The following is a 24,647-nucleotide window of genomic DNA, read 5'->3' on the forward strand; positions in this document are numbered from 1 at the left end:
CCTTTCTTGATTCTCCCATGCCTGCTGGAAGTTGGGAAGGTACAGCTGCCCTCACTTAGACTCAGGATCTCAGGAGCCTGTGCTGCCCAGCAGTCCAGACTGGTTCCCCTCCCCACCCCCTAAAGCACAACATGTCTCCTTAGAGATTTCTTCCAAGAAACTCAGGTCCAACCAGCTTGGGGTATACCTTTGGCCGTAAGGAAAAGGAAGCAGTTTGGTTACAGAAGATTTATTAGAAACCCTCCCCCTGACCTGGTGAGGCCCTGTCGCTGATGGAAACGGACGGGAAGACGCAGGCCTCTCCACAGTCTCTGTACAAAACGTAGAGAACACTTCCTCAGGTCATTTGTACTCTGCTGCCCTTCATGTCCCAGAGCATCCCACCAGCGGCCCATTTTACAGATGGGGGAACTGAGGCACCAAGGTAGTAGTACTGCGCCAGTGGTTACACAGTGCAGTGGTTGTTAGGAGTTGCCTTTTCCTGCCTGGCCCAGGCGGAAGCTGAAAGGACTTGGAGGAAGAGGGAAGCTGAGCAGTCTCCAGCCAGGGACCAGGTCTGTTTTCTCCACAGCTCCAGAGGGAGGGAAGGGAAGAGCCAAGGCAGAAAAGTCCAGAGGGGTCTGAGAGGCAAGGATTCTGGTGCCAGCAGAAAGGGGGGTCATACAAAGGTGTGGCCTCGCTCAGTCCAGAACCTCGCTGTAGTAGTACTGATGGGCAGCAGGAGTGGTCTTCCAGCCAGCAGCCCGGAACTCGATGATCTCCAGCAGCAGCAGCCGGGCCAGGGAGCTAAGGTCTATTGGCAGCAGGAAGCCATCCCGGATTAGGACAAAGAGCTCATCCATGCGCTGCCCATTCATCTTCTCCAGCTGCTCCCCAACCCGGTGCAGCTGTAGCACCAGGCAGTCCACCTGCAGGGGCAGTGCAAGGCCTGGTCAGCCAGAGGGAGGACCGGCAAGGCGCACCTGCTGCGGACCGTGCTCTGCCCTTTATAGTGGCTCCTTGCTTCATTCTGACACCAGGGGGTATAACCCACATCTTACCACAAAGACTTGCGCAGAACTGACCAGGCCGAACGCGGGTCTGGGCCTGTCTCCAAGCTGTTGCTTAACCCCACTCTGGCTTTGCTACCCACAAATGCCTGACTCAGGAGCTGGTTTCTGACTGGGTGGTGGTGACACACTCTAATCTCAGCACTCAAGAGGCAGAGGCAGGCTAGCCTGGTCTACAAAGCAAGTTCTAGGACAGGCTCCAAAGCTACACAGGGAAACCCTGTCTTGGAAAAACGAAAAAAAAAAAAAAAGTTGGTTTCTGGGCCATCTGTGCCCACAGCTGGCCACAGCTCTTGCCATTCTTAGCATGGGCTGACTGCCCTCCTGGGGAGCCTGTAGCCTTGGCTGCTGTGCGTTCTGGGTAAATTCCAGACACTCATTTGTCTTGTAATTGCTGCAGGCCTTAAATGCCCCTACTCGGCACTGGCTGAGGAGCAGTGGCCTCCCCATGAGCGGGACTGCTGGGCTCCAAGCCAGCATGCCCGCCACAGCTTTCTGTCCACTGGCCACTCACCTCCTCTTCCCTGCTCAGACTCTCAGGCTGGGCCAGCTGGAAGAGACAGTCATAGACAGGGTTGACCAGAGCCAACATGGGCATGTTGTTCACCTGTGGGGAGAGCCAGAGGGGCAGGGAGGCAGCGTTAGTGACCATGGGGAGCAATCCAGTCTTGATCTCGGGACACAGGCCATCACTGCTGCACAGGGTGACTGCCCTCGCCTCACCCTCAAGTAGTCAAAGATGCTGCAGATGAAGAGGACATAGCACACCCAGTTCTGCCGGGAGCGAGCTCGCAGCTGCTCCCTGGCCTGATACTCCCGCTGCAGCCGGTCAAGGAGCCCGCGCCGGAAGACACTCTGGCCTGCTTGTTTACTCTCCGCCTGTGAGCCAGGAGAGGGTGGTAAGCGGGCACTGGCCACTCCACCCGCCCTAGCCTTTGTCTAGAAATGCCGGTGTCTGCTGCTGGCCAGCCTGTGCCTGATCCTGGGGTGCCATCCTCAAGGCAGCTCACGCTCTGCCAGCCCCCCCAACCTGGATGATGGCGTAGCACATCCGTCCTGCTTCCTTGCTGAACACACAGTCCTGCAGAGAATGGTCCACAACCACATTGGCCACTTTCTCCAAGTCCACAGCACCTGGATCTGGGGTAGAGACAGGGGCGGAGTCTGGAGCTGCCTGATACGTAGTCACATTGACCTCCAATGCTAAGGACTCAAGGTTTTTGGTTTTTTTTTTTTTTTTTTTCTTTGAGAGAGGGTCTCATCACGTAGCCTTGGCTGACCTGGAACACTCTTTGGAGACCACAGAGATTTGCCTGCCTCAGTTTCCTGAGTACTGGATTAAAGTTGTGTAGCAAAACACTCAAGGACCTGAGATGTTTGTAATAGAACACCTCCATCACATGCTTAAAAGATGAAGGGAAGACCATCCAGATGGCACTCAGGAGGCAGAAACAAGGAGGATCAAGAGGTAAGGGTTACCCTTGGCTACCTACAGAGTTCTAGGACAGCCTGGGCTACATGAGACCTTGTCTCAAAAAAAGAAAGCTGGGTTGAGTGGTGCACAGCTGTAATCGTAGGACTTGAGAGGCAGAGACAGGCAGCCTGTCTAAATAGCAAGTTCCAGGTCAGCCAGAGCTACTTAGTGAGATCCTGCCTAGAAAAGAAAAATTGAAAGTCGGAGATGTAAAGGCTGTCATCTGGGGATCAAGCACTCTGCCTGCCCACTACGAACCCGAGGTCGGACACAAAGCAGCCAAACCAATAAAAAACAGCCTCCAAGAAGGCGCTTGTAACCATGCCTAGGGCAGCTCTGTTGGGACCCTGTCAGGACCCTGGTTGCCCAAGCATGAAATAGGGGAGGTAAAGCATGTCTCGGTGGTTAAGAGCTCTTGCATTTGCAGAGGACCCAGAATCAATTCCCAGCCCCAACGCTGGGCTGTTTATAGCTGCCTGTAACTCCAGTTCCAGAGGCTCTGGCACCCTTTTGTGTCCACGGGCACTGCACATGCGTGGTGCACATCCAGACAAGTAGTGCACACAACTAAACTAAATTAAAACCAAGTTTTTTAATTATATACTGGCACATGTGGCTCTTAGCCTATAATCTCAGCACTTGGGAGGCAGAGGCATGCCGACCTGAGTTTGAGGCCAGCTTGGTCTATATAGTGAGCTGTAGGCCAGCCAGGGCTACACTGAGAGATCCTTGCCAAACAAACAAACAAACAAACAAATATACGATTATGAGGCTGGAAGAGACCAAAGTACAGATGTACTTTCTTGGGATACACGTTTTATGTTTTTGGCAGTAGACTGAAGAATATATACTGAATGCCGAGATGTCTACAACCTTTTCTTTTTCTGGTCTTTCGAGACAGCCTAATTTTGCTGTTTAATAGCACTGGCTAGCCTACAGCTCAGCATGTAAATCTTTAGGTTCATTCATTTATATGTATGAATATTTTATCTGCATGTACATATGCATACTATGTGTTTACCTGGTGCTGGCACTGGATCCTGGGAACTCAGCTAACAATGACCGTGAGCCACTCCGGGTCCTCTGGAAGTGATATATATATATATATATATATATATATATATATATATATTTTTTTTTTTTTTTTTTTTTTTTTTTTCCCCGTGTGTGACTAGGTCACACTATGTAGTCCTGGCTATCTTGGAATTCACTATATAGCTAATCACACCAGACTGGTACTCATAGAGATCTCCTGCCTCTGCCTCTGCCTCCCCAGTGCTGAAATTAAAGGTGTGCACCAAGCCTGGTTTGCAACCAGTGCTCTAAACTGTTGGGCTCTTTCCCCTCCCCCAGGCACTCTCTATGTAGAGCAGGTTGGCCTTAAATTTGTGCTTAATCCTCCTGCCTCTGTAATCTGCTTGGATTACAGTTGTGCACCACCGCATGGCTCCAAGTATTCTCAAAACGCAGAGGCCCCAGACATGAGCTCTGTGCCGAGACTTCCCCAATGGAATGTTAAGTCACACTTCTGTCCTGAGGTTACCACGGAAGGGCACGGGCCAGGTAATGACACATCTCTTCCAGCAAGCTGACTCCCCAACCTCGGTCCCCAATCAGACAGCTCTGAACATTTAAGGGAGCTGAGAGCTGACTGCATTGAACGCGGAGGCTTTAAACTGAAGCCTGTGTTCTCTTTCATGGGCACTTAAACGCTTTATGATCGTAGGACTCCGTGATTCATTCTCAAAAACAATGATCAAGGTGTAGCTTGTCTTCCAGTTCAAGAGTTAGGTTGTGAGTCCCGTTTAAGAGTCAGGGAGCCACGGGAAGGCTGGGCATTGCCTGGCTCTGGGACTCAGCCCCTCTGAAGCTCTTGCCCAAACAGAAGGGCTGGTAGGCTCACCTTTGAGTGCGGTCTTCAGCAGCTGCTGGGTTTCTGCGTCAAAAGACTGGATTTTATACTCATCTCTACTGGTCTCTCCCATGACGGTGTAGCCCCAGCCGCTTTTCACTGGCCTGAAACTAATGACAGCACCTGAGAAGCAAAGGCCGAAGAGGCTTCAAGTGAGAATCGCAGCGCTCCGGACTCTAGTCCTGTGGGCACTGGGTCAGGGCAGGCCAGGGCTTGGGACAGGTGTAACAGGACTTTCTGTCGCCTTCGGTGGTCGGCTGCGAGCCCACCAAACTTGGCTTCTGGTGGGGACTTTGAGCATCAAGTAGGCACCTGCAGTTCAACTTAAGGAAACCCTGGCTTCTTCTGCGATTACATACGAAAAACGAAGCGGGAATTCACCTACGGTCGCGGCAGGGTCTGGGTTATTAGTATCAGGGTAAGTTTAGGGGAGCATATTCTGAACTGGGTTGTGGAGAGGTAAATATCGCACTCGCCCAAATTATCCAGCATGGAGAATTCTGGCGCAGTTCCTCGGCCGGCGTTGTCCAAGCCGCGAATCCTGACACCAGCAGGGCTTCGAGCCCTTCTCCCCAGTGTCTGCCAGTCCTCTTCAGCCTACCAACCCCCCCCCCCCTGCGGCCGTTGGGCTCGCGCTAGCCGGCGTGGGAGGGCGCCCGCGTCTCCGGGGCTGCGCAGCGCGCGCCCGGCGTGGTACCGCGCGGAAGCTGAGCTCATCTCGCATTGAGCCTGAGCTGCTTGCCCGCGCCCCCTGCCGGCCACGGCCCGTCCTCGCCTCCGCACCCCGCCGCCGCCCCGGGCCGCTCCCTCGCTTGGCGCCGAGACAGATTCGCACCCCGCTTCTGCGACTCCGACACGGCCACCGCCGCGCCGAGTGCTCACCGGACCCTGTCCCCTCCTCACCGGGCGCGCCTCCGCCTTGTTTCTGACTGTAGAGGCCCTCGAACGCTCTGCCGGAATTGCTCCCCCTTCCGCATGAAGCCCTCGGTCTTGCCGGCTCGCACCCCCCGCCAGGGTCACCATGTCCCTTGCGGGGCTCAGGTGAACTGGGTCGGAGACTCCCCGGCCGTGCGGCGTGGGAGGAGCCTCGGGGAGGCGTGGCCTGCCCGGGAGAAGGGGCGGGTCAATCGCAGAGGGCTCTGCACCGTCATCTGGAGTTAGGCTAGTTAAAGTGTGTATGGGCTGGGGCACACCCTGCCAACTCCCTCTCTTGCCACCCGGGCAAAACAACTTTCAACTCAAAGGGACAATTCGAGAGAAAGGCATCACTGTGGCCTCCACACTCCACAGGAGATCAGGAGCCAAATCTCGCGCCGGTTTAAAGAGTTGTCACAACACTCATGGTAATAGGTACAAAAGAGAACTCCGGAGAAGCATGGAATTTACTTCATAAAAAAAGCAAACTAAAACATCCAGAAGCCGACTCTAAAGCCTCCAGGTTAAGATGGGACAACTAAGAGAAGAAACAAACTGCCTCAAAAAGTAGAAAGAAAAAAATACTGCAGGTTCTAGGGAAGCGAAATACCCAAGGGCTCCTCCCTACAGAAGCAATGCGGATTGCGGAGGGGCAGCCTGAAAAAGGCTCGGGTCAGCACAGCTGTGTGGAAGAAGCAGCGATGAATTGGGCTGCCTGGCAGGACCTATCAAGTTGACTTGAAGAAAGTTGACCAACTGAGCTGCCTGGTGGAGTCTTCAATCTCTTGGGCTGCCTGCAGGCTGTTGGGTGTGCTCCATGTTTCCAGCTTTCCAGAGCTATCAACCTCGCTGTTTGGTTCAGCAAATTGGACTTTGGTAGTGTGGTGGTTTTGTGCGTTTTTTATATTTATCTAATGTGCATTGGTGTTTTGCCGGCATTTATGTATATGAGGGTGTCAAATCACTTTGAGCTGCTGGATCACACAATTGTGAGCCTCCATGTGCGTACTAGGAATTGAACCTGGGGGTGCCCTTAACTGCTGAGCCATCTCTCCAGCCCCCGTGCGCCAAATAGTTTTAGACCAAACTAACGCCATGCGGGAAGCAGGAACCTCAAGAAAATGCCTCCATAGGGTGGGGCTTGTGGGCAAGCCTGGAGAGCATTTTCTTAGTGACTGATGGGAGAGGGCCCAGCCCATTGTGGGTGGTGCTACCCCTGGGCTGGAGGTCCTGGGTTCTAAAAGAAAGCAGGCTGAGCAAACCATGGAGAGCGAGCTAGTACACAGCACTCATCCGTGGCCTCGGCATCAGCTCCTGCCCTGCTTGAGTTCCTGTCCAGACTTCCTTTAATGATGAACAATGATATGGAAGTATAAACCAAATATACCCTCTCAGCCCCAACCAGCTTCCTGGTCCTGATGCTTCATGGTAGCAATGGAAACCTGTTGACAGGTAGCATCTTTACATTGGTCTGTCATCCTCTGGAGTAGACATCCGTTCACATTTCTCCAGGAAGAGGACCACACTACACTTCTGCCGCCCCAAGCCCAGGAAGTCAAGAGCCCACACACCTCAGAAACCCTCCCCAGAGCAGCCTGGACCTGGAGAATCCACAGCCAAGGTAAGAGAAGGTCGCTAAGGGAGGGGTACAACGGGACTGTAGAGGAGGGGACCGAGGCTGATGCTGGGCAGAAGTCCCAGCTTCCATGAACAGGGCCGTTACAGTCTGAGTTATTCAGGGGGTGGAATCCCAGTCACGGATCTCTCCTTCCTTCCCTCTGCCAGACTCACTGACAGGCAGGAGCTCGGAAAAGATGGTTACCCTATATTTCTTCTCTTGAGCCCCTAACAAAAGTTTTTCCTCTTCATATAGATACATCTCTCTGGACTGCTACATGGCTGGGCCCTTTGGGAATTAGAGGACTCATATGTGCGACACCCATGCTGAGCTGAAGGGCAGCACCCCACACTAATGACGCTACCTGGCCCGAGGACTCTGCACCCCAGCAGGGCTGACCCAGTGCAGAGGAGCCACTGACAAGACTGAGGTCAGGGCCAGCACGCCCCCTTTATTTCCTGCCTTCTGCCGAGGGCCAGCATGTCCCCTTACTTCCTGCCTTCTGCCTAGAAGCTAGTTTTGTTCGGCGTCCTTCCTGTCCAGTCCTGGAGCCTCACAGCCACAAAGGCCTGGAACTGGGACGTTCAGAAGCTCCCCACGTGGTAGGGTTCACCCCTTACGTTGAAGAGCATGGCTGCCTCAGGGCTGCAACTGCAGGGACAGCAGAGGGCCCCTCCCATCATCCTCGAGTGACATGCGGAATGTGCCGTTTTGCTTTAATGTCTATTAAATAAGTTGGTAGGAGAAACAGACCAAGCTGTGGGGCTTAGACGTCTACAAAGAGCCCAGTCCTATCCCTCTGTACTCAAGCCTCGCTCTTACCAGGACTGGGAGATTTTCCCCCAAAACAGGACTACAAAGCAGAGGATGCCCAATTCCCTTAGGGCTGGACATAGGATCAATGCCAGGCTCCTTCTCGGGGCCTTGCTTCTACAGCCCACGGGGCTCCCTTCTCTGCTCTTTCCGGAAAAGGTCCCGCCCTTCTGCCATCCGCTGTGGGTGACTTTTCCTGCGCAGGGCAGCCAGCCTGGGAGGCCAAGCAGGCAGCAGCCATCGTAGAGAATGAGCTCAGAACAAGTCTTGGGGGAGGCGCCTCCCGCTCGGCTCTCGCAGCTATCTGTCTTCTCTCCGTATGCAGTGGAAGAGGTTACAGAAGAGCTCATACCAGAAGAACATGAAGCCCGTGGACAGGGCAGCCTTCAGCAGGCTGGGGGACAGGCCCTTGAAGAGGCCCTGGGTGCCTTCATCTTGTAGCACCTGCTTGGTGAGATGCAGGAGGCCCCTGTAGCTCCGCACCTGGGGAGAGGAGGGTGTAGGTTGAGGAGGAAGCAGTGATTAAAACGGGGTTCACCCGGCACAACACAGCTTCTGGTAACTGCTCCCTAGATTAGAAAGAGTGAAATTCTTCATTTTTGGGGATGTGGGCTAGGTCAGGCTTAACTGAGCTGGAGCAGGCTCCCTCCTGGTGAGGGGGTACCTGCCCGTGGTTCTGGCGGATACAGCAATAGTCGTGGCCTTCCTGGAGCCTTCACCCCATTACACGTGGTCCCTCTTGGGCAGTAGGTCTGAATCTGGCCATCGCTAGGTCTTCCCCAACCAGTGCCCTGCTCTCCTGCCTATTAAAGAACCCAAGATTATTGACTTTTTCCTGGGCGTATCCCTAAAGGACGAGGGTCTAAGGGTCATGCCAGTGCAGAAGCAGACTCAGGCTGGCCAGCGGACCACGTTCAAGCCTTCTGTCGCTATTGGGGACTATAATGGTCATGTTGGTCTTGGTGTTAAGTGCTCCATACAGGTAGCCACTGCCTTCCGAGGGGCCATCATCTTGGCCAAGCTTTCCACTGTCCCTGTGCGGAGAGGCTACCGGGGGAACAAGATTGACAAGCCCCACACTGTTCCTGCAAAGTGACAGGCCACTGTGGTTCTGTGCTGGTGCATCTCATCCCTGCCCCCAGAGGCACTGGCATAGTCTCTGCTCCTGTGCCCAAGAAGCTACTGCTGATGGCCAGTATTGAGGTCTGCTGCACATCAGTCAGGGGCTGCACTGCCACCTAGGGCATCTTTGCCAAAGCCACCTTTGATGCCATCTCCAAGACCTATAGCTACCAGACTCATGACCTCTGAAAAGAGACTGTGTTTATCAATATCAAGTCTCCTTATCAGGAATTCACTGAGCATCACTGTCCAATAGGGCAAGGACTTGAGCACTCTGCACAGGATGACTTACCTGGCCAAAGGCAGATCGCGCATGCTCGAAGCCTCCCACCTGCAGTCGCTTCTTGAAGAGGTCCAGGGGGTACGTAAGGGTCTTGCTGATGACTCCAGATCCACAGCCACAAAGCAGGTTTTTAAGGTTCCCTGAATCAAAGACACCATTTTGAAGAGAGGGCTGAGAGGAATGCAATTGAAGGTAGATGACATGATGGGGGACAGGGAACAGGAGACACAATTGAAGGTAGAAGACGTGACAGGGACGGGGGACAGGGGACAGGAGAGACACAATTGAAGGTAGAAGACAGGACGGGGTAGGGGACGGGAGAGACACAATTGAAGGTAGAAGACATGACAGGGCAGGGAACGGGAGAGACACAATTGAAGGTAGAAGACATGACGGGGACAGGGGACAGGAGAGACACAATTGAAGGTAGAAGACAGGACGGGGTAGGGGACGGGAGAGACACAATTGAAGGTAGAAGACATGACGGGGACAGGGGACAGGAGAGACACAATTGAAGGTAGAAGACAGGACGGGGACAGGGGACGGGAGAGACACAATTGAAGGTAGAAGACATGACAGGGCAGGGGACGGGAGAGACACAATTGAAGGTAGAAGACGTGACAGGGCAGGAGAGACACAATTGAAGGTAGAAGACGTGACAGGGCAGGGGACGGGAGAGTGTTCAGGTTGTAAAGCGCTTGCTGCTCTTCCAGAAAAAAGTTCTGTTCCCAGCACCCACATCAGCAACTCACAATTGCTTGGAACTACAACTCCAGGGAATCTTTTGGCCCCCTTGTGTACCCTTACACACGCACACAGCACACACGGATGGCATAACACATGCAGACACATACAATAAACCAGAGCTGGAGAGATGGCGCTGCAGTTAAGACCACTGGCTGCTTTTCTAGAGGATCTGGATTCTATCCCCAGCACCTCATGATGGCTCACAGCTGCTGGTAACTCCAGTTCCTAGGGATCCAATAACCTCTTCCTGTCTTCAAGGGCACCAGGCACACACATAATACACAGACATACATAAAGTAATTAAAAATCTTTAAAAATATATGAATTAGCCGGGCGGTGGTGGCGCACGCCTTTAATCCCAGCACTCGGGAGGCAGAGGCAGGCGGATCTCTGTGAGTTCGAGACCAGCCTGGTCTACAAGAGCTAGTTCCAGGACAGGCTCCAAAACCACAGAGAAACCCTGTCTCGAAAAACCAAAAAAAAAAAAAAATATATGAATTAAAAATATCAGAGCTGGGCGGTGGTGTTGCATGTCTTTAATCCCAGCACTCAGAAGGCAGAACCAGGCAAATCTCTGAGTTCGAGGCCAGCCAGGTCTACAGAGCAAGTTCTAGGATGACCAGAGCTATTTATTACACAGGGAAACCCTGTCTGAAAAAACCAAAACCAAAAAGAAAAAAAGTCATCAGACTTAGTACTCCACCACAAACCCGAGCCCCACAAGCATTCTCCTCGAGAGGGAACCTGACCATTGCTAGCGGCAGGCACAGCCACTGAAGCAAGACCGACAGCAGGGACGTGAGCCAGCTGGATGGCAGGGCCCTCTGAGCAGTCACCTGGAGACAGAGCCCATGAGTCCCCCTTCCCCACAAACAACGGAAACCACAAAAGCTAAATAAATAAGTAAATAAATAAAAGTGCAATTGCTCCCAGAAGTGCACAGGTGAGTGTGTAAGAGCCGGAAGGAAGTGCCCTCCAAAGTACAAGACTTGCTTGTTCTGCTAGCTAGACCACAGAGTCAGGTGCTCCGGACAGGACTGTCTTCAAGGCTCACAGAAGCTGTGGCCCAGGCTAGGCCAGGGTGGGGGGGTCCTCACCTGTTTGCTTTCCATCTGGCGGAATGACCCAGTCGTAGGCATGCTTCAAGGATCGGTAGCAGGAGAACTGCAGGCCCGCATAGGGGAAGATGGCGATCACGGTGGGAGCCAAGCCTTTGTAGAAGACCCAGGGGCCCTCAGTCCTGTACATGGTCGACACGGCCTCTCGGAGGGTGTTGTAGATCTGCATAGGAAGGAACATGCACACTGGGTGAGCTAGGTGAGGTGGTTTCTTATCTAAAACCCAGCTGCCAGGAGTGTTAACTTTTCCTCTTCAGTCTAGGAAAACTAAGGATAAAGTAAGTGGGGGATGGGTGTGGAGGCAGGAGGATCAGGAGTTCAAGGCCAGCCTGGGCTGAATACGACCCCATCTGAAAAGAAAAGAAAACTTCCAAAGGGCAGCAGGGTGCGGTGGTGCACATCAGAGTCTAGGCGCTTAGTAGATGGAGGCAGGACGGTAAAGAGTTTGAGGACAGGGGCGGGAGAGATGACTCAGTGATGAAGAGCACTGGCCGCTCTTCCAGAGGACCCAGGTTTGGTTCCCAGCACTCACACAGTAGCTAACAACTGTCTGTAACTCCAGTTCCAGGGTATCTAACACCCTCTTTTGACCTCCGTTAGTCCTGCATGTACACAGTGTACAGGAATAAAGGTGGGCCAAATAACTGTACACATAAAAACAAATCTTAAAATCTATCTCTCTCTTTTCAAGGCCGGCCTGCTCTACATATCAAGCTATATAACAAGACCTTGTCTCAAAAAAAAAAAAAAAAAAAAAAAAAGAAAGAAAGAAAGAAAGAAAAGAAAAGAGCTTGAGGCCAGCCTGAGCAACACAGGGAGACCCTGTCTCCAAAACAAACAAGCTAATAAAAGGCTGTGGCTTCCTGTCAACTTCCTTCCTAGAAACTTCCATGGCTGGTATTCCTTCATGAGTATATAAAGGATGTGTCCTGGGACTGGGGACCCGTACCAACAAATAGAGTACTTGCTGCTCTTGCAGAGGACCCAGGTTCAGTTCCCAGCATCCACATGGCAGCAGCTTCAGAGGATCCCACGCCCTCTTCCGGGCATGTGGACACCGCACACATATAGTACAGAGACACACATGCAGGCAAAACACCCATACACATCCCAGCAGCATCCTGTGGACCACAAGGGAGCCGCCTGAACTCTGCAGCCCACTGGGCTACCCTCAAGGGAAAGCCACTTGCAAGAACAAAAACCCTGCCCAGGTCTCCCAAGGAAATCGCAAACAACACCACAAAGAGTGGATGGTTCATTTCAAAGTTCCTTCCCAGGAAGGTAGGGAGCAGACTGAAGGACAACAATAAATGCCGCACAGGCAAGCATCAAGTTCCTCCGAGCAGGAAGGTGGGGAGAAGGCTGAAGAACAGAAGATGCCACGGAGGCTAACATCGGGTTACTGTAAGCAGGTTCCAGTGCATGTCAAGGAAATGAGCCTGCTAGAGAATTCTGCAGTCACTGCTCTTTTGGGAGGTGAGGCAACAGAGCTTAGGGCCTCCTGTGTGAGTGATTCTGTGCTTCTCGGCTCTGCAGGGGCCCAGAGCAGGCGAGCCCAGAACCAGCACCCGCTGGGGCCCAGAGCAGGTGAGCCCAGAACCTGCACCCGCGGGGGCCCAGAGCAGGTGAGCCCAGAACCTGCACCCGCGGGGGCCCAGAGCAGGCGGGCCCAGAACCTGCACCCGCGGGGGCCCAGAGCAGGTGAGCCCAGAACCTGCACCCGCGGGGGCCCAGAGCAGGTGAGCCCAGAACCAGCACCCGCGGGGGCCCAGAGCAGGCGAGCCCAGAACCTGCACCCGCGGGGGCCCAGAGCAGGCAAGCCCAGAACCTGCACCCGCGGGGGCCCAGAGCAGGCGGGCCCAGAACCTGCACCCGCGGGGGCCCAGAGCAGGCGGGCCCAGAACCTGCACCCGCGGGGGCCCAGAGCAGGCGAGCCCATAATGATGCCCGCTGCATTAGCTGGCAGAGGAAAGGCTGGCCTCCCTCCTTACTACCGCTGCCACCTCTCCCTTCTCTCAGCAGAGGCTGGCAAGCAGCGGGAGTGGTACAGGAAAAGCTGGGTTGTCACCAGCCACCTTCCCTCTGGCCAAGGAGCCACCACACTGTGAGACTGACTCAACCCTCATCCTGTTTATCCACCAGAACAGTCACCCCAACCTCCAAATTTTCAAGAAATGATCACACACATCTGGCTCTTCTGTACTATTCCTACGGGACGTTGCTCTTTGTGACCAAATATCATCAGAATGCTTCTAAGCAGGGTCTCCACCCCGAGAACAGAGGCCGGGCAAAACCTAAACATTCCTACACACCAGAGTGGCCGTAAGGATCGATAGAGACACACACATACTGACATATTGAAATTTCTAGAATAATTTTTACATTTTTTAAAATATTTATTTATTTATTATGTATACAATATTCTGTCTTGTGTGTATGCCTGCAGGCCAGAAGAGGGCACCAGATCTCATTACAGATGGTTGTGAGCCACCATGTGGTTGCTGGGAATTGAACTCAGGACCTTTAGGAAGAGCAGGCAATGCTCTTAACCTCTGAGCCATCTCTCCAGCCCCCGAATTTTTACATTTTTAATTTTGTGTGTATGGATACTGTGCTGGCTGGTCTTGTGCCTACTTGACACACAAACTAGAGCTATCTGCCAGGATGGAACCTCAACTGAGAAAATGTTTTCACGAGATCCTGCTCTAAGGCATTTTCTTAATCAGTGATCGATGGCGGAGGGCCAGCCCATTGTGAGTGCTGTCGTCCCTGGGCTGGTGGTTCCGGATTCGATAAGAAAGCAGGCTTAAGCAGGGTGGTGGTGGCGCACGCCTTTAATCCCAGGACTTGGGAGGCAGAGGCAGGTGGATCTCCGTGAGTTTGAGGCCAGCCTGGTCTACAAAGTGAGTTCCAGGACAGGCTCCAAAAGCTACAGAGAAACCCTATCTTGAAAAAATAAATAAAGCCGAGCGGTGGTGGTGCACACTTTTAATCCCAGGACTCGGGAGGGAGGCAGAGACAGGTGGATGTCTGTGAGTTCGAGGCCAGCTTGGTCTACAAGAGCTAGTTCTAGGGCTGGAGAGATGGCTCAGTGGTTAAGAGCATTGCCTGCTCTTCCAAAGGTCCTGAGTTCAATTCCCGGCAACCACATGGTGGCTCACAACCATCTGTAATGAGGTCTGGTGCCCTCTTCTGGCCTGTAGATATACACACAGACAGAATATTGTATACATAATAAATAAATAATTATTAAAAAAAAAAAAAAAAGAGCTAGTTCTAGGACAGCTAGGGAAACCCTGTCTCGAAAAACCAAAAATGCACCCCACCATGGCCTCTGCATCAGCTCCTGCCTCCAGGTTCCTACCCTCTTTGAGCGCCTGTTCTGATTTCCTTCAATGATGAACTATAATAAGGAAGTATAAATCAAATTAACCCTTTTCTCCCCAACTTGCTTTTTGATCAGCGTTTCATTGCAGCAGTAGAACCCCTGTTTAGGACAAGCGTTTTGCCTGCAGGCATGTTTGTACACGGCTCACATGTAGTGCCAGCAGAGGGCAGAAAGCAGCTTTACATCCCCAGCGCTAGAGTTAGAGATGGTTGTGAGCTCCCTTGTGGGTGCTGGGAATCGAACCCGGGCCATCTGGAAAAGCAGCCAGTGCTCTTAAGCATCGAGCAACCCCTCCAGCCACTACGTTTATTCTTGGGTGTGGGCCTGTGCACGCTTTGTGCATGTGGTGGTCAGAGGACAAAATTTGGGAGTTGGTTCTCTTAACATGTGAGTTCCAGAAATCAAACTCAGCCGTTAGGGCGGCAGCAAGTGTCTTTCCCCACCGGGCCATCCTGCCAGCTCCTGTTCTGTTCGTTTTTGAGACACAGTCTCACTACATTGCTGAGGTGGCCTCCAACCCCTGAAATCAGCCAGCCTGACTCCACGTACTAAGACTCTAGCACGGGTGCGGCCGCTTCTAATGTGTGGGCACTGCTCGTATGTGGTCACTGCTCGTATGTGGCCGCTGCTTATGTGTGGTCACTGCTCGTATGTGGCCGTTGTTTGTGCGTGGCCGCTGTTATCTTTGTGCTTTTCGTGGCAGTGTTTTGGGGTTGCTAGTGTGTATATGTTTGGGAGGTTGTGGGTTTTTTTGTTTCTGGAGGTTGTTTTTTTTTTTTTTGAGACAAGATCTCACGTTGTAGTCTAAGCTCTCCTTGAAATCCCACGATACCTCCTGTTTCCATCTCCCCTAAACTAGGATTACAGGCTTGGGCCTCAAGCCTATCTATTTTTTTTTAAAACAGGATTTTTGTTCTTTTGCTTAAAAAAAAGTTTTTATGTGTGTATGAGGGTCTGTCTGCATATATGTATGTGGACAGCATGCAAGCCTGCAAGATCTCTCTCTTTTTTTTTTTTTTGGTTTTTCGAGACAGGGTTTCTCTGTGGTTTTGGAGCCTGTCCTGAAACTAGCTCTTGTAGACCAGGCTGGTCTCGAACTCACAGAGATCCGCCTGCCTCTGCCTCCCAAGTGCTGGGATTAAAGGCGTGCGCCACCACCGCCGGGCCCTGCAAGATCTCTTAACATCTGAGTTGTCTTTCCTGCCCAGAATGTGTTACCCTTAAGTACATCCAGGAAGCAGACTCGTTCAGGAGGTCTGATTCAGGATGCGAGGCTAATATTGGCCACCAATTTGATGGGATCTGGATCACCTAGGACACACACCTGGGTGTGTGCACGACACATTCACCAGGTGAGATGAAGTGGGAAGACCCACACTAAACGCAGCTGGCACCATCCATGGGCTGGGGTCTGGACCGTTAGAAAGGAGAAAGTCACCTGGGCACAAGCCATCACTCTCTGCTTCTGACTACATGTGACCAGCCGCCTCAAGCCCCTGCCCACAGGGTTCTCCACCATGACGGACAGCACCCTTGAACTGTGAGCCAAGGTAAGCCCGTTCTCCCTTCAATGGCTTTCATCACTGCGGGAAGAAACGTCACTAAGACATAGGCTTTGTCCACTGCTCTCAGTGAGTCCTTCCTTGACACTGACTCACCTAGGCCAGCTCCTTTAGCACATCCCTTGAGGAAACCCTCAGGATGTTATGGCCAAAAGTTCCGAGTCCCAAGTCCCCAGATGCCTGCCTCCATTCAGCCTACTGCTGGATACCTATTTGTTCTGTTTTGCCCCTGTGGGCTCAGTCTCCTCAGGAAATCTCTGAGCTACTGGGAGACATGGATGCAAAATGCCTTGTGGAGGACAGACTGCTGACAAGCCTCACAAACTGGCTGTTGTGCTGGTAAGGAGAGGGGCCCCAGCTTTGCTCCTAAAGAGGCCGGAGCCCCAACCCCTGTGCTGTCACCTACTCCAGGCCCCACCCGTCTGGCCCCGACTGCTCACCTTGGGCTCCCCCTGAGCTGCGAGGCGGGTGCGCAGGACATCCACGGGGTGCACGGCGAGGGTGGCTGCGCCGGCAGACAGGCCGCCGCATATGAAGTGTGCGGAGAACTCATGCGTTTCATACAGGTTGATTCTGTAGAGCAGTTCAGTCAGCTCCTCAAATGATAGAAACTACAAAAGCAAGTGGAAAGTCACTGAAGACAAGCTGAGGAGACGGTCCCTAGGACAAGACACATGGCACTCGGTATCCAAAGAGTTAAGAAAGGGGGCTGGGAAGCTGGTTCAGTACTTAAGAGCAGATGTGTACGGCTCTTGCAGAATTCCAATCCCAGGTCCTACTTCTGGCAACTCTCACTCCTGTAACTTCAGCTCTGGGGGATCTGATGCCTCCGGAAGCACCAGCACGGATGTGCACATACACATAACTTAAAAAGCTCCAAAAAGAAGAAAGGAGATGGAGCAGGCTAAGCAGGTCACTTGGGGATCACTTGCCTAGCACAAGGCCCTGGGTTCTATCTCCTACATCATCTAAAAAAAGGGGGGGGGGCAGGCCGGGCGGTGGTGGCGCACGCCTTTAATCCCAGCACTTGGGAGGCAGAGGCAGGCGGATCTCTGTGAGTTCGAGACCAGCCTGGTCTACAAGAGCTAGTTCCAGGATAGGCTCCAAAACCATAGAGAAACCCTGTCTCGAAAAACCAAAAAAAAAAAAAAAGGGGGGGGGGGCGGGGCTGGAGGGATGATTCAGTGGTTAAGAGCACTGGCTGTTTTTCTAGAGGTCCTGAGTTCAATTCCCAGCAACCACGTGGTGGCTCACAACCATCTGTAATGAGATCTGGTGCCCTCTTCTGGCCTACAGGCAGACATGCAGAACACTGTATACATAACAAATCTTAAAAAAAAATTAAAAGTAAAATTAAGAAAAGGTCCTAGGGAGACAGCGTCGTTGGTTAAGTGTTTCTGCACAAGCACAGGACCTGAATCTGAGCTCCAGCACCCACATAAAAAGCAGGGTGCAACAGTGCATGCCTGTGATCCCCGAGCTAGGGGTTTTCAGGGATGGAGACAGAAGTTCCAAACAGTGAGCTCCAGGTTTACGGAGAGACCCTCCTCTCATAAAATACGGTGGAGAGTGACTGAGAAGACATCTCTGGCCTACATGTATACGCATGCATACACAAACACAGATGGACACCCGCACATACAAACGCACACAGAGATGGAGAGAGAAGCGGAGAGAAAACATAGAGAACTGTTTTGTTTTGTTCCAGTTACTGTCTGAGCTGGCGCCTCACTGTGGAGGCCTGGCTAGCCTGGAACCTGCCATAGAGACCAGGATGGCCTGGACCCCCGTGTGCTGGGGTTACAGGTATGTGTCATGCCGGGCTCAGGGGATGCAGGAAGCTCCACCCATTCACCTACTTTCCTGCAACCTAGGAAAAGCCAGCCATTATGGAATCTGCGGCAGGGGACTCCAGCCACGGAGTCACTCTAGTTTGTTGACAGCTCGTCCCTCACACTCTTGGCCCGCCCAGTCCCCCCTGCCAGCCAGACTGCCCGACTCCACAGTGTTGCTACACTGTCCAGCTGTGTGTCAGTAAGAACCCGGGGGCAACACAGACATGCCAGCCTGGTAAGTGCTGGGCTTGAACACAGGGTGAGAGGGTCGGAAGGGCAGGCGGGGACCACGCCGACACTGGCTCTGAGGGGAGGATCCTGCCTTACCACTTCCTCTTGTAATTTATTCATGCTTTTATTTCTTTGTGCTTTGCGGGGATCAGTTTCTCGTGCACAAGCTTGCTAGGTGGTGCTCCGTGCTCTCCCACTACACTGGCTGCCCCTCTGCCGCTTCCCCACCAACGTCCTCAGCCGACTAACCACACAGGCATTCTCAGCTATAGCTTTCTCCTCTGTAGAATCAGAGAGACAACAGGATCTACCACACAGATGACTGTGAGGGGCCAGGCCCACGGTGCGAATTCTACAGGAATGAGATAGCGTCACTCCTGCCAGACCTTAGAACGTACACCACGACATATGACGTTCCCGGTGCTTAGCTAAAGCGGGGAATGCTGGGAAGTGAGAAGCCCGTGTGTTAAGTTTTCACCCATCACTGACAGTCATGAAGTCCCGGCAGCTCTGCTGCAACCCTGATGGCCTCTACGCTCCTCTCATGCGCCAGAGAGACACAACTGAAGCCCCTGGGTGAAGGTGTTACTCCAAAAATGGATGGCTCAGGGGGTAAAGGTGCTTGCAGCCAAGCCTGAGGACCTGAGTTTGAACCCTGGGCCCTGGTTAGGCATAGTGCCACATGACATTAATGCCAGAACTTGAGAGGCGGAAGCAGATTGGTCCCGACTGAGTTCTAGGCGAGCCTGTTCTATCAGAGAGTTCCAGGACAGGGCTACAGGACAGCAGAGAGAAGCTGCCTCTAAAAACAAACAAACAAACAAGAAAGGAATCCCCAGCAAACCCAGGCCTGCAGGTTGTCCCTGACCTTGACACCTTGTCCCTGACCTTGACACCTTGGCTGGAACTGTGTGGCAAGCTCATCTCCCCCTCTGTTTATTTCTTTTTCTTAATTTTTATTTTTAAAAATAATCATTATACTTTTATTATTATTATTATTATTATTATTATTATTATTATTATTATTATTATTATTTATCTATGTGCATCGTTGTTTTGCCTGCATGAGGACGTCCAGTCCCCTGGAACTGGAGTTACAGACAGCTGTGAGATGCCATGTGGGTGCCGGGAACTGGACCGGGGTCCACCTGGAAGAACAGTCAGTGCGGAAGAACAGTCAGTGCTCTTAACGGCTGAGCTATCTTTCCAGCCCTGGAAAGATATATTTCTTCTCTGAAGAAATAAACAAAACGTAATTTGAAATTTCCAAAGAAAAATGGAGGGTATATGAAGAATACTCCTCAGAATCACCTGGGACAGGGCCCAGAGAGGGGAAGAGAACAGGCGTGGCTAACTGATGATGTCCTCACACGGTCAGTGCCGGCAACTGGGCAGAGTGGGAACTGCCCTCTCTTGCCTTTCCTCCCCCTTTTCCTGCTCCATGGAGCAATGTGACCCCAGGGACGTGACCGAGTTCCCTAGTACCTACTTGGACTGCTCCGTAGGCTACAGACAGAATCTGGGCAGGAACATGTCCTTTCCAGAACGCCGCAAGGCCCTCCTCCTGCAGAATCTGCTTGACCGCCTGGAAGATCCCGTGGTATTTGGCGTTGGGGTCACTTGGACACAGGCGTTCAATCTGAAGCTAGGGATTCAAGTGTAAAAAGTCAGGATGGTGGGGGAGGGGAGGCGATGGGGGAACTGAAGGGAATGGAAGCCTTCTTCACCTTGTTTAGGACCTGCCATTGGGAGAGGGACTAGACCTGTAGTTCCCTAGCCCGTCACATGGAAAGAGGGGAAAGGGCACCTGGAAGCGGATCTTGATGACATCCAAAGGGCTGATCAGGGCACGAGTGACGAATCCAGACACCGATCCTGCCACCGCCACCTCCAGCTTGGAGTTACTCCTGGTATCTGCTTTGGCATCATAGCCGACCATCCCTGCCTCTGGTCCATCCAACGTCCATGAGTATCAAGCTAAGTGTAAGAGCCACAGAGTCAAGACAGGCTCCTTCCTGCCCCCGCACAGATACCACCTTGCAGCAGGCCCCCCCACCAGCCTGAGGCAAGGGCCTTTGTAGCCTTATTCCAACTACACTGCTTCCTGTCCTCCCAATTAGAATGCGAGCCCACACAGCTGGGAGTGGTGGCTGCACGCTGTAGTCGCAGCACTCAGGAGGCAGAGGCAGGCGGATCTCTGGGTTCCAGGACAGCCGGGGCTACACAGAGAAACCCTGTCTTGAAAACAGAAAAAAACAAAAACAAAACAAGCAAACAAGCTGGTGGACACATGGCCTTGATCTCAACTCTCTACCTTCCACATCCAGAGACAGAAGAAAAAAACTGAAGCCAAGGATGGCGGCTCAGCAGTTAAAACCATTTGCTGCTTAATCATGGCCACTGAAATTCAGATCCCAGTGCCCAAACCAGATGGTTCATATAGGTCTGTAAGTCCAGCTCCAAGAGATCCAATGCCCTCTTCGATCCCCTGAGGGTTCCTGCGCTCAAGAACACATAGCCACCCGATGCACACACTCATAATTACAAACAAAATTAGGGCAGGATTAAGAACACTTGTTACTCTTGCAGAGGACCTGGGTTCAGTGCCCAGCACCCACGATGCAGCTTACCACTATCCGTATCTCCAGTTCAGGGGCATCCTACACCCTCTCTGGCTTCCACAGGCACCAGGCATGCAGGTGGTGCATATAAACACACACGTGTGAGCAGAGCATTCAAACACATGACTTAAATAAGTCTAAAAACTTTTAATTAAAATATAATCCTAGTCTCCAACAAATCACCACTATCCAAAATTACTATCCAGTGCCCTCTTTGCCCTTTCCTCCATTGTAAGCACCCAGCACTTGAGGCTGGAGGATCACTGCAAATTCAAGGTCAGCCTGACCAACATGGCAAATTCCAGGCTAGCAAGAGCAAAGAGCAAGAATGCAAAACCAAACCCTCCTGTGGTCCAAATGAAAATGGCCCCCAAAGGCTCTACTGGGAGGTGTGGCTCCCTTGGAGTAGATGGGTTCTTGCCGGAGGAAGTATGTCACCGCAAGCCAGGCCCTCTCTCTCTCTCTCTCTCTCTCTCTCTCTCTCTCTCTCTCTCTCTCTCTCTCTCTCTCGGTGCTGCATGCTAATCCAGACCTACAATTCTTGGCTCCTTCTCCAGCAGCGTATATGCCTGCATGTTGCAATGCTTCCTGCCACGGACAGAACCTCTAAACCTATAAGCAGCCCCGATTAAATGCTTTCTTCTTTATAAAATTTTTATGAGTTGTGAGGCCGGACAGTGGTGGCGAATGCCTTTAATGCTAGCACTCGGGAGACAGAGGGAAGAAAATCTCTGAGTTCGAGGCCAGTCATAGTGAGTTCAGGACAGCTAGGGCCACAAAGAGAAACCCTGTCTCAAAACCAAAAAACAACAAAGCACAACAAAGTAACAACAACAACAAAAAAAAGAGTTGCTATGGTCATGACATTTCTTCACACCAAAAAGAACTTCAACTAAGACTCTCCCAAAACAAAATAAACAAAACACCTAAATATAAAATAATTTTAGAAAGGCCATCAGAATTGCCCCACAGTAACCAGGAGGCTACCTGATGACAACCTCCACTCCTCCATTCTGACTTTGACTTTCCCTCTCTCCCCCACACTGGTACTTCTCCCAGAATCGGGAGAATTGGGTTAAACAAGGGCATAGGACTAAGCCACTGAACCCTCTCAGGGGTGACGGGGGACTGTTCAGTCCTCAACAGTTTCAAGTTTCCTGCAGTGTAGGAGGGAAAGAAGAGAAAGCCGAGAGGCAGGTGTCCTGGCTTGGTGTCCTGGCTCGACATCTGAAGAGGCTGCAAGACAGTAAATCTGTCTTCCAGTCTATCTGGAAATCCATAGCTGCACGATTCAAACTACGCAGAAGGTGGGAGAGGCTATGCATACAGATTTCAAAAAAATAAGCAGTCTACACTGCTGAATACAGATCAGGCAGGCCTTTAATCCCAACACTTGGGAGTTAGAAGGAGGCAGATCTCTGTGAGTTTGAAGCTAACCTGGTCTACAAGACAGCCAGTACTACACAGAGAAAAATAAAATAGCCGGGCGATGGTGGCGCACGCCTTTAATCCCAGCACTCGGGAGGCAGAGGCAGGCGGATCTCTGTGAGTTCGAGACCAGCCTGGTCTACAGAGCTAGTTCCAGGACAGGCTCCAAAGCCACAGAGAAACCCTGTCTCGAAAAACCAAAAAAAAAAAAAAAAAAAAAAAAGGAGAAAAATAAAACAAACACTTGAAGAAGTAATGGCCCACACCTACAATCCCAGCACATGGGAGGCAGAGGCAGGAGGATCAGAAACCAGCCTGAGCTACCTAAGACCTCATTTCCCAAGAAACCAAGATAAAAAAGACAGTGTTAGCCAAATGTGTACAAGACCTTGGGCTCCATTCCCCAGCACCGTGAGGGTGAGGGTGTGTGTATAACTCAGGGGTAGAGTACCTGCCTTGTATGCACATAGCCCTGAGTTTACAATCCCATTACAACCAAAAATAAAAGCCTGGAGTCATAGAGATGGCTTAGTGGGTAATGGCACCTGCTGCCCAGCCTGAAGCTCAGCCTTCCATCCCTGGGGCCCCCATGGTGGAAGGAGAGGAACGACCTCAGAAAGTTGTCTCTGACCTTTACACGCTCTCTGATATGTGTGCAACTGTACATACGTATACATACACACACACAACAAATGTAAAATAAAAACCTGTGTTCAAATTCTGTCTCTCCATAGTTCAGGGGCAGCTTTGAAAATACTGACTGGAGTCAGGGCTCAGTGGGTAAGACCACTGGCTGCCGCTCTTACTGAGGTTTGATTCCCAGTACCCACATGAAGGCTCACAGCTGTCTGCAATCCCAGGCTCTGGGGATCTGAAACTCTCTTCTGTACTCCTCCGTCCTCCTCCGGCACCAGGCCTGCATGTGGTGAATACAGGCAGGCAAGTGCTCATCCACAGAAAATAAGTTTTAAAAAAAAAACAAAACCTACTCAGTTTTTACTTGTGGAAAGTGGGAGATGATGTTTAACCTGCCTGGCTTGGATTGCTGATCAGATTAAGTGACACAATTTGAAAACGAGTAAGTTACACACACCTAAAAAGCTTTTGAAATGTTTGTTTTCTAGAAAACCACAAAAACACAAACATTTTTAAAAACAGGGTTGAAAGTAGTACAGTTGGTAAAATGTCCCCACAAGAAGCACAAGTGAGCAAGGGGGAGCCCGTAATACTTGGGAGATTGGAGGCAGGAGACCCGGGAGTTCAAGGTCATCCTTCCTAAGAAAGTATTGCCTGGGTTACCTGACACCCTGTCTCAAACCAACAACAAAAATAAACAAAGGGGCCGGGCGGTGGTGGGGCACGCCTTTAATCCCAGCACTTGGGAGGCAGAGGCAGGCGGATGTCTGTGAGTTCGAGACCAGCCTGGCCTACAAGAGCTAGTTCCAGGACAGGCTCCAAAACCACAGAGAAACCCTGTCTCGAAAAACCAAAATAAATAAATAAATAAATAAAATAAATAAATAAATAAACAAAGGGGAAAGGTAATTTCCTGCTTATTCAAAATCTTCTTGCACCAATAACCTTGATACCTAAACAGATTTAAAAAAATGATTGTGGGCCGGGCGGTGGTGGCGCACGCCTTTAATCCCAGCACTTGGGAGGCAGAAGCAGGCGGATCTCTGTGAGTTCGAGACCAGCCTGGTCTACAAGAGCTAGTTCCAGGACAGGCTCCAAAACCACAGAGAAACCCTGTCTCAAAAAAACCAAAAAAAAAAAAAAAAAATGATTGTGTAATATAAATAATGCAGGACCGAGACAGGGTGGCTGCCGACCTGAGCGGCAGAGCAAGGGGTGCAAGCGAATTTCTTCACCCCGTATCTTTCTATGCCAGACCGCACAGCAGGGTGGACAGGTGTCCTTCGGTGAGTAACCGAGAGCCCACGTGTTCAGCCGAGGAGCTCTGCAGATGGCCCGGTGTGGGGACACTGTGCAGGTGTACCCGGGGAGTAAGGGGGCTTCTCCGTGAATCCTGAGTAGTGGACAACCCCACGTGCAAGTGCCTGCGGTGCAGAGTGGGGGATTCGCCTTCCGTGTCCCTGAAGATGCTTCTGGGCTTAGGTGTGCCACGTGAGCATCCGTCCCCGCCCCGCGTGGACACCTGCCATTCTGTGTTCCGACTCAGGGACCTGGGGTACCAGTTCCCGAGAGTACCAGTAGGAGAGCAAAGCCAGAGGTCACTCACCTGACCAGGCAGGTTCCGCCGAGTCCCACAAGCTCAGTTCTCCCTCCGCCCAACAGCAAAACTTAACTGCACTTGCCAGTAACTGACGGGCTGCTGGGCCAATCACAGCGCAGTTTATGACCGCCGATGGTCCAATCGATGTACATTGGAGGGACCCATCTACTGTCGCCGCCGAGGTATCTCTGGGTAATGTAGTCTTCCGCTAACAATCCCCGCCCCCTGAGAAAGGGAGACGAGCCTCCTGGGAGATGTAGTTCTGTTGAGCGTGCGCGTGCGTCTTCCTGCCGTC

At 51.9% G+C, this 24,647-nt stretch overlaps 2 protein-coding genes across 4 annotated transcripts; both read right to left on the minus strand.

Moving 5' to 3' along the window:
* Window positions 1-222: 222 nt before the first annotated feature.
* On the minus strand, window positions 223-5,520 carry Mif4gd (MIF4G domain containing). Of its 3 annotated transcripts, none has more exons than XM_057775052.1 (6): window positions 5,348-5,520; window positions 4,427-4,558; window positions 2,080-2,189; window positions 1,773-1,928; window positions 1,564-1,656; window positions 223-908 (listed from the first exon to the last, which is right to left on the minus strand). In XM_057775052.1, exons 2-6 carry the CDS (start codon window positions 4,506-4,508, stop codon window positions 681-683), a joined length of 669 nt encoding a protein of 222 aa, XP_057631035.1. In that variant the 5' UTR covers window positions 4,509-4,558; window positions 5,348-5,520; the 3' UTR covers window positions 223-680. The 3 variants fall into 3 exon arrangements, with proteins under 3 accessions (XP_057631035.1, XP_057631034.1, XP_057631033.1); XM_057775051.1 differs by having other exon boundaries at window positions 5,339-5,520; XM_057775050.1 differs by lacking the exon at window positions 5,348-5,520 and adding an exon at window positions 4,912-5,135.
* Window positions 5,521-7,676: 2,156 nt separating this feature from the next.
* Window positions 7,677-24,425, minus strand: Slc25a19 (solute carrier family 25 member 19). Its single transcript, XM_057775049.1, has 7 exons — window positions 24,359-24,425; window positions 19,875-20,044; window positions 19,557-19,712; window positions 16,442-16,612; window positions 11,031-11,214; window positions 9,196-9,326; window positions 7,677-8,264 (listed from the first exon to the last, which is right to left on the minus strand). Exons 2-7 carry the CDS (start codon window positions 20,004-20,006, stop codon window positions 8,082-8,084), a joined length of 957 nt encoding a protein of 318 aa, XP_057631032.1. The 5' UTR covers window positions 20,007-20,044; window positions 24,359-24,425; the 3' UTR covers window positions 7,677-8,081.
* Between the last annotated feature and the right edge of the window lie 222 nt (window positions 24,426-24,647).

The sequence above is a fragment of the Chionomys nivalis genome, chromosome 7, assembly GCF_950005125.1.
Source record: "Chionomys nivalis chromosome 7, mChiNiv1.1, whole genome shotgun sequence".
Classification (NCBI taxonomy): Eukaryota; Metazoa; Chordata; class Mammalia; order Rodentia; family Cricetidae; genus Chionomys; species Chionomys nivalis.

What these genes read in the sequence shown, in the direction of transcription:
- Mif4gd (XM_057775050.1), bottom strand. An exon ending in GCTGAAGACCGCACTCAAAG is followed by an intron (nt 2,190 to 4,426) that starts GTGAGCCTACCA and finishes TCTCTACCCCAG; the next exon opens with ATCCAGGTGCTGTGGACTTG. An exon ending in GTCTGAGCAGGGAAGAGGAG is followed by an intron (nt 909 to 1,563) that starts GTGAGTGGCCAG and finishes CTGCCCCTGCAG; the next exon opens with GTGGACTGCCTGGTGCTACA.
- Slc25a19 (XM_057775049.1), bottom strand. Translation starts at nt 20,006, where the DNA reads ATGGTCGGCTATGATGCCAAAGCAGATACCAGGAGTAACTCCAAGCTG. An exon ending in CAGCTCAGGGGGAGCCCAAG is followed by an intron (nt 11,215 to 16,441) that starts GTGAGCAGTCGG and finishes CTTCCTATGCAG; the next exon opens with ATCTACAACACCCTCCGAGA. An exon ending in CGCGATCTGCCTTTGGCCAG is followed by an intron (nt 8,265 to 9,195) that starts GTAAGTCATCCT and finishes TCCTCTCCCCAG; the next exon opens with GTGCGGAGCTACAGGGGCCT.